The sequence below is a fragment of the Nicotiana attenuata genome, unplaced genomic scaffold (assembly GCF_001879085.1).
Source record: "Nicotiana attenuata strain UT unplaced genomic scaffold, NIATTr2, whole genome shotgun sequence".
NCBI lineage: Eukaryota > Viridiplantae > Streptophyta > Magnoliopsida > Solanales > Solanaceae > Nicotiana > Nicotiana attenuata.
Genome location: NW_017670405.1, coordinates 177,206 through 186,466, shown reverse-complemented (window position 1 = coordinate 186,466; position 9,261 = coordinate 177,206). Strand labels below are relative to the sequence as shown.

The 9,261-nt window shown below is 36.0% G+C and overlaps 1 protein-coding gene across 1 annotated transcript; it reads left to right on the top strand.

The window, feature by feature from the left end:
- The first annotated feature begins 3,533 nt into the window (after positions 1–3,533).
- LOC109238947 lies at positions 3,534–5,049 on the top strand. Its single transcript, XM_019405446.1, has 3 exons — positions 3,534–4,273; positions 4,485–4,514; positions 4,624–5,049. Exons 1-3 carry the CDS (start codon positions 4,112–4,114, stop codon positions 4,762–4,764), a joined length of 333 nt encoding a protein of 110 aa, XP_019260991.1. The 5' UTR covers positions 3,534–4,111; the 3' UTR covers positions 4,765–5,049.
- Positions 5,050–9,261: the final 4,212 nt, after the last annotated feature.

Genomic DNA, 9,261 nt, shown 5'->3' with positions numbered 1-9,261 from the left:
TACCTCCTCCGCTTCTGCGTGACCGCACCTGCGGTCCCATTATCGCAGGTGCAAAAATACCAGATACCACCAGACTTAGCAACATGAAAAATTCCAAAACTCTCCGTTTAACCATCCGAACTCACCCCGGGGCCCCCGGGACCTCAACCAAAAATACCAATGCATCCTACAACGTTATTCAAACTTGTTCCAATCATAAAAACACATCCAATAACACTAAAATCATCAATTCTCATCGAATTCAAGCCTAAGTTCTTCCAAAACTTTCGAAATACGCATTCGATCAAAAACCCGACCAAAACACATCCGAATGACCTAAAATTTTGCACACATATCCAAAATCACCTAGCGAAGCTACAGCAACTCTCGGAATCCCATTTCGACCCTCGGATCAAAATCTCACCTATCAACCGGAATTCGCCAAAATACTAACTTCGCCAATTCAAGCCTAATTTTACACCGGACCTCCAAAAATCAATTCCGATCACACTCCTAAGTCAAAACCAACCCTTGAAGCTAACCGAATCACCGAAAATCGCATCCGAGCCTTATAACTCATAAGTCAACCTCCAGTTGACTTTTCCAAACCAAACCTTCCTTAAAGAGACTAAGTATCTCATTTCCTACCAAAACCAATCCAAATCAACTCTAACACACCAAATACCAATAATGAAACATGAAGAAGTATAAAATGGGGAAAACGGAACGGTAACTCCTGAGACGACGGGTCGGGTCGTCACAGTTTGTGCTCTCAGTTTTGGCATGTAGCAGTGATGAGACAACATGGGTAGATAACTGAAACAATTTCTGTTTCTTCGATGGCCTGGAAGAAGAAAACTTTACTCGACGAGGTGATCGAGCCAACCAAGATATAAACGACTCTGAATCCAGACTGTTACCTGGGTGGCTGTCATCATCTTGAGACTTCCCCGATAGCTCCCTTTCCATCTTTTTATCACGGGAAAAGTCAGTCCATGCCACAAAGAAACTTGATTAGCTACGAAGTATATAATCACTTTGTAGGTGAACACTGTTATGGAGAATCACTGCAATAGCACATTTTTTTATGACTTCAGTAACTATATATGCCTTGTATGTTTCTATATAAGAAGCACCCGGAAAAAACCAGGTTCTTAGATATCGCAAAACAAAATAAACTTTATGTTAATGTAGCTTCTCTTCTATTGATATGTTGTAGTTGACGGCATATAAAGTTATTGAGGTGAGACAAGTTTTTCCTATTTATAAGTCATAGTTCAAGAAAGTAGGAAATATTATGTGTAATTTTACATCTCCCAAAAAGTAAAATGAGTATATTTCATCTAGAAACTTGCCAGCTAACTAAGAAGAACCAAGAAGAGGAGAAAGCCTGAGAGTCCTGGACATCATTTATCAAATTACCTTAATTGAATGAAGACAATTCTGCTTGGCAACAAACAAATGTGAAGCAATTAAGAACGCACAGAGGAATATTTTTGCTTTCTTTCCGAGGTGAACTTATGCATATAAAAGAAGAATAGTTATACCGGAACTAAACGCTCAAATTGGAAGGTTCACACAAAAACAATGTAGGAGCCAACTAATCTTCAAAAAATAAGATATGAAAAATGTAACAGAATGCCATCTCTTCTCTGCCACTTTCTTGATTCATAATGAATTTCTAAAGTTCCAGTGCGCTTGAGCAAGAAATATACTGATACAATTGTGCAATTTCAGGCAATCAATATATATTACACATAGCAATGAACCTACCATCATCTACTTAATTTTTGTTTCCATAACCAATTAGAGGAAATACATTGATGGTTCAGTAAATTGTTGATCTAAATTGAGAAGCCTATCTTAAGACAATGAGACAAAATTAAATCATCCTAGGACCTAATTGAGTTTGACAGCCTCGCTCCTCAAGTACACTGTATCCTTACCTATATTGTTTATTGCCAATCATATGAACTTTACTTTCCAAGTGATCAGTCAAGTTCATAGGGTTTTTTTTAGCGATGCATCTTGTGCATACGAATGCACTATCTCTACATTAAGAAAAAGGGTATATTTTTTGTCACCTAAATATGAAAGATAAAAATGAATAATAGACAGCTAAAAAGCTTACATCAAGTTTTGTGAAGAGATTAATTTAACAAGCTTATAAATAATTACACCATCTAAGGCTCTCTTGAAAAAAAATTCTCTGTCGATTTTGCATATAAATGGATAACGTACAATCTAATGCTTTCTCGTGCGATATTTTATATGCAGATCATACACCAAATTCAGAACATGTAGAATCAGCCTTTATCAATCATGACTATCGAATTCGAGCTATAAAGAGTTGTCATATTTACTTATCAAAAAAGAAAAACAGAAAAGGAAGCTAACACTTCCATTTTCTAATTTTCTGCAGTAAAACATATGACATAAAAAGATCTAGCATATCTTACTGAATTGAAAAGCTTGATCAAAGGATAAGTTGTGGTTTGTTTTTACTGAATGGATAAGAACACTAAGGCAACGACAGTCCAACAACAACAACAACAACTACCGAGTAAAATCCCACAAAGTGGGGTCTGGGGAGGGTAATGTGTACGCAGACCTTACCCCTACCCCAATAGGGCAGGGAGGCTGTTTCTGATAGACCCTCGGAAAAGACAATTCATTAGTAACTAAGGCAACGACAGTCCAAATGGTGAAAAATAGAAACAAGCTGAATCTATGGATATTTGAAAATCCAATGCAATCAAGATTCACATATGTTATCATCTGGGAAGAAAAGCGCACACTGAGATTTTCTAAAAGTAAAGAAACTAAAAATAAAACATTTCCAAATGTGACACAAAGAAAATAAAAATAGGCGTCTTGGATTTTAAACAGGCATAGCCTAGAATGTAAAGGCCGCGAGAAATAGGTAGAGAAGTCCCTAAATCAAGAATTTTAAAAAAACAAATAGATTGAACTCACCGCAAGCTAGAAACAAAGAGCCCTAGTCCCTATCATCGGTTGCCAATCCAGCACACTGCCCATTGAACAGACAAATCAATATTAACCAGTCCAAGCGCAACGGAAGAGCACAAAAGGAAGATGATGAAAATTATTTTGCCTATTTTCATCCTCTTAGTGGTTGCGTCGTCTAGACTCTAGATGATACATACAAGTAGGAAAGAGAGATAGCGAAGGGAAGGGGGAGACACAAAGAGAGGATAGAGAGAGCCAAAAGGAGCATCGAGATGATAAGACTCAAAAACGTGGCAAATCAGGAGAACAATTCTCAGGAATCCATGGAAAAAACAATGGAGAAGATATTGGGACCGAAGATAGGAAAAGGATGCGGTGCCTGAGAAAGAAACCAAAAACCTACACGTAGTATTTGCGGAAGGGGAAAAAGGCACGTATAGAGCTATGCTAAATGACTGAATTATCCTCAAGCTTTTTTGAAAAGACACTAAGCAGACATGTCGAAAATCTTTTAATATATGTAGAATATTAGCTTTGGCCTAATCGAGCTGTAAGTTCTCTCTTTCCCTCTCGCTATAGATCTCTCTAACGATCTTATTATGAAATATATACTAGACTTGTTTTCAATTTGTTCTCTACTTTATTCAGAACAGAAAAAAGATCTCTACTTTATTAGTACTAATTTTTGTTGTGTGCATCAGATGTTTAATTTTCTCTTTTGTTTGCAGTTTGTGTAATTCCCTTTTCATGTTTAGAATGCTCACATCCACTTTTTAGATAAAATTCTTTTAATCAATTACGAGAATTTGATTATCAGTTCTTGTTTAATGATCCTTTCGGAGCGGGTCTAAGGCCTTGCGGGGCGAGCGGCCGGGTGTTGAAACTCCAGTTGTTTTTCCAAATTTAAGCTCTACAATTAAACTATGAGGGTGTTTGGATTGGCTTTTAACCAGCTTTTAAGCTCTTTTTAGTTTTTTTTTTTGGAAAAAAAGAAAAAAATAAACTTAAGCAGCGCTGGGAGTGTTGAACATGAAAATTGATAAGCGGGGCGGGCATTTTTCCACTCTGACAGCACATTTTCCCCCCTTAATTTCCTTAGAAGTTGCATTTTGCTTTTTTGATAATTGACTCACGTAGTCTTATAAATTTCTTGGTCCAGGCTATGAGGGAAAGTTGGCTCACATTACATTACCCCGATAATTTCCCTAGACTGAACAATCTAAGGGAGTTGGAATTGGACCTTACATTAGAAGCTGGTGAAAGCCTGCTCTTCTTCACTTTTTTTATCAAGGCAGCTCCTCTGCTGTCTAGATTCACAGCCCGGGTAAGTATCTCATCTTTACTCTCATCATATCATTTATATTCTACATCTACATGCCCTGCCCTCTGGACTTTATGGATTCACTCAGTTAAATGTTGCTGGTCTTAGACTTGCCTTACTATTTTGAGATGGTCGTTTCCTGCGTTCTCTTCGGTAGTACTCATACTCGTTTGTTTCTTCTTTTTGGTTTGGTTTGATTTTTCTGTTGCGGCAGATAATATACATTCCAGCCTTACATAAGCAGGTAATGTTACCTATGACTTCCACTTCCACAGAAGCTTTAAGTTTTCATATTGGAGATAATAACCAGTGTATTTGCTCCGGATTGGAGGTCTTTTTGGTTGTTGTTGCAGTATGTCGGTATTGGTGTGCGTATCTCGGAACGTGCAGCTCGAAAGGCTACTGCCGGTTTTGTTCACAAACGTCTAAAGGTGGTGAAGTTAATCGGTTTTACAGGGCGTCAACTGATTATAAGCTTGCGTTGCATTTGCTAGAAATTGGACGAGGCTCTCTTAAGAAGATCAGCCTACAGCCTACAAATGACAGTCACGGCATCAAGATTAAGAGAGTGACATTAATCGAAAAGCGGAGCAAGCAGCTTGAAGCAAAGTTGCCTCTAGTACTATATATAGTTTCAAATTCTTCTTGACTTACAATTTCAAGTATTTTTTAAACTATTGCTGTAAACGTTGGGATCTCTGTTTATTACTCTACCAATATGTGATAGTAAAATGGAATGGCCGAATATATATATTTATTATTATTTGTCAATGAATGCACCTAATCTCTCCAGTAAAAGAAAGGGAGAAATGCACAATTCACTTCATTTAGCTCTTTATTTATCAATATTCTCAAATTCTTTGTTTTATTTATTGGTTTCAACTTTTGAATTAAACCCGCATTATTTAATAATATTACCTTGCTTTTAGCTTCTCTCCTTCCCCTTTAACATCACAATCCTTGCTTGGGCTACAACTTTGGTTGCGCTCTTGGAGTAATTAATCTTAGTATAAAATTTCGCATAAATATAGCAGTGTGTAATTGGCCGAATAAGACAAAAATAATTATTGCATAACCAATGCAACATTTGGTCGGCGATTTTAAATACTACTCATGTTGAGTTACCCGGGAATATACGCATTTTTTTTTATTTTTTTTTTTGCGGATATTAACTATTTAAATATAAAAATACCTTTATAAAGTAAGTAATTCATGTTATGTGTAACAGTTCATTCATTGTAACCTCACTCACTTAACTGGTAAGTGAATCTAACCATCTTCTATACTTGAAGTATTGGCAAAGCAAACCAAGCAAGCTAGATGGTTGTTTAGTGTTATATATTTTTGTTTCTTTTTAGATAGCTAGCCGTATAAACTAAGCTATGGATTTATACAATTTTCACTAGTGATTAGTATACCAAAATTAGTTACTACAACAACAACAACAACAAACCCAGAATGTTTCCACCATGCGGGGAGGGTAGTTTGTATGCTGACCTTACCCCTACCTAACAGGTAGAGAGGTTGTTTCCAATAGACCCTCGGCTATTGGAAACCGAAGTGAACCTAAATAAAAAGATCAAATGAAATTTCTAGAAACAAGCTATTTGCGATTCTGCTAAGGGTGGGAGAATACGACTTAGTTTATTCAATCGTATTTATATTTTGAATAGCGTATCTTTTAAAAGAAGTTCTACAACACTACTCCATATTGAATTCCACTTTAATTGAAGTAAATAACTGGACTTTGTTATCAAAAATTTTCTTTATGCTATGCTAATGATGTTATTAAAGAAGGAAGAAGCGAAGTGAGGGGGGTTTAAGATTTTTTAATAGATGAGCGTTTAATTCTTTTAGTGAACTACCAAACATGAAATTTAATAAATTGGGTAAATGAGTTTTGGAACAATGATTACATAAGAAATAAAAGAAAAGTACAATATTCAAATTTACTTTAAATTCTTCATTTATCTTACATTTGCTGTCTTCCCTTTTTTTTTTTTTTTAGTGTTGTTTTACGAGGTGTTGATACCATAAGTGACGTATATGTTTTCTGCCATTACATGCGTAGTGTCTTTATTAAAGGTTGCAATATTAAGTTTACTCATGGTGGTGCACAGGCACAGCAATGTTGTAAAGGCGAGCTTAATAGAGGTGTATATTTTACGGAGATAGCTTTTTCTATGTCGGCTTCTTCTTTTTTGATGCAATTCCTGCTTACTAAGAGAATAGTTGTTTGTGGTCTATTAGCTGCTAGGGGGGATTTTGATGCAATGCACCTAATTCCCAGTGTAATGTTGAAGTTGTCATCAACGCTATAACCAAGAGGGAATTTGGAATTATTAGCACCCACCACTTTTTTGCTGATACTCTGCACCCACCTTTTTTTGTGACAATGAGTTTACACTTAGTATTAAGATATAATATATTTTGGCCAACTTTAATTATATATACCTCAAACAAAAGACAATAGGTACAGGTCGCCCGCTTCATTTAGATCCCCACCGGTCTATAATGAAGTTGTAAGAAATGCACCCTTTTATGGGTGTTCCGTTGCTTAGTGGATTCAGCTAAAGAAACCTCTTAAAAGCAAAAAGATTTTCACTTTGCACTTTCTTGTGTAAATGCTTTGATGGGGGGTTTAAGTCCTAGTGTGACATAAAGTATGGAAATTGATATGTGATTAAAATTCCATGATAATATTCCGGAATTTCTTATGTAAACTTTGAAACTCCATTACATCGGCTAACTTTCAATTGCAAAAGCTAAAAAATAATTATTTACAAATTTTACCCCTTTTACGATCACATGGTCTGGGCCGATACTATGGGCCAGCCCAAACCAGAAAGATAACATTAGTAATAGAATCAAGAATCAATGGGAGTGTATATAACTCTTAATTTGAACTAGAATAGAAGGAATTATATTCATCTCCTAAACTTTTAGGGTACAACCTACGGCTTGATGATTATGGTACGGTCTTAATACATGAACTAAACTTAATAGTGACACTTCCAATGGCCACCAAATAAGCTACTCACCGAACTAATGAAGGTACAATATTTTTTTAAAAAGTTTATGTTAATTAAGATTCAGGGTGAAAATAGGGCCGGACAAAGAGAGCCAGGAACGGGAGAAAAATATAAGTATTTTGAATTATAGCTAGTGGGTGATTTCAAATTTTATAAATTCATGGGATATTCACAAAAATATATCAAATATGTTAAATATTATCTTTATCAAAATCGCCAAAATAATTTATAGACGTTCTTCCTTTTCCTGGAGATCAAAGACATTACAAGGAAATCCCCATTATCCTACTTTTGAGAAACACGTACGCTGCTTAAGCTCTCAAATCACAACGAAAAATCCAAGGAGAAGAGTCAAAGAAACAGATAGAATTGTTTTCACAAATATTCATCAAAGCGAATAAGGAACAAGCGAAAAATGCAAGTATTTTGATTATATAACCGGTGGGCCTTTTCCTAAACTGTAATAATGATTTGGTTCTTCGTCGTATGAGCTCCTGTCTAAAAATTAGAGTGTTAATGGTGCTGATTTCCTCCTCTCCATTGGTCGTATTAGTAATATAGTCAATCTTTGGCTGGTTTATATCAATAATAATAATAATAATTCAATTTACTTCAGATTAAGCAAAAGACGACTACAACAATTACAACAACAGAAACTCGTTCCTATTCTTACAACAAGTTCATTCTTCACTGTCTTCGTTCGAATCGGACAAGTTTCAAGAAGATAAAAGATAAAATGTAGTGTTCGATTGTAGCAATTGAAGAAGTAGAGAAGACACAAGGTGGAAACTTTTTTCTATACCAAACATGTTTTCGATTTTTTACAAGTTTTCTTTGTTCCAAAAAGATTTTTTTAAAATTTCATTTAACCAAGAATATATTTACAACCGCTCGTTCTTTTTGGACTATAAGAACAAGGCCTCCTATTTGGTATTCTACCTATTACATAGACAGAACTAAACTCTATATCTATCCGCTATGGCTAGCAAGGAAAGCTATCTAAACTATTTAGCATCTTTCTCCATCTACTTTGTCGTTGCCCTCTAATGTGTAGTTGGAGTACAATCTCCGTGATGATATGCTTGGTATGATGTTGCTTCTGTTGGAATCTTCGAGCATTGCGCTCCCCCCCAAATGTGATAAATTGTTGCAGAAAAGAGATAACCCAACACTTCTGCTCGCACTCTATTGTTGTTCACTCTTCTGGTTATCCACTTAACTTCCTCCGTCCATGTTCCCAATTGCCTGTGCTCTCCCATCCATTTTAGTAGCACATTCCAGATAGTAGCAGAGAATGTACAGGCAAAGAAGAGGTGAGCTAAGTTTTCCTCTGCACCAGAGTTACATAGTACACATTCCTTACGAACATGTATCTTCCATATTTCCAATCGATCAGCTGTAGCTAATCTTTTTTGTACTACAAGAACAATGAACTGATATCGTGGTAGCATTGGCTTCATGATCAGACCTTTCCATTCAACTTTTTGGTACTGCGGGGTGAGGGATAGGTATGCCTTCTTGATACTAAACTTCCCTCCTTAGATAAATTTATGCAATTCATGTATAGGGTCACCACCTAGCAACCACTGTCTAGCATTAATTATCTTCCTTACAATCCAGCAAGCTTGTTGTGGAGTCTTCATACTACCCAGTTCTTTACCTTTTATGTAGATGTTGTGGATCCATTTGACCCAGAGAATATCTTTTTTGAGGCTACTGTCCAAAGCAATTTACATATGGCTGCCCTATTCCATGTGAAGAAATCAATTATGTTTAGACCCCCGGCAAATTTTGGCATACACAGTTTTTCCCAAGTCACTAATGCTCTTTTAGATGCTTGAGCATTCCAAGTCCATAAGAAAGTTCGGCAAATATTAGTGAACAGTTGTAGCACTTTTTTTGGCAGTAGGAATACCTGAGCCCAGTAAGTTTACATTTCAAATAGAACACTCTTAATCA

Bases quoted from the DNA above. Each gene is read 5' to 3' on its own strand.
- LOC109238947 (XM_019405446.1), top strand. From the start codon at position 4,112: ATGAGGGAAAGTTGGCTCACATTACATTACCCCGATAATTTCCCTAGA. The intron at 4,274-4,484 runs GTAAGTATCTCA...CTGTTGCGGCAG, and splicing joins TGTCTAGATTCACAGCCCGG to ATAATATACATTCCAGCCTT. The intron at 4,515-4,623 runs GTAATGTTACCT...TTGTTGTTGCAG, and splicing joins TTCCAGCCTTACATAAGCAG to TATGTCGGTATTGGTGTGCG.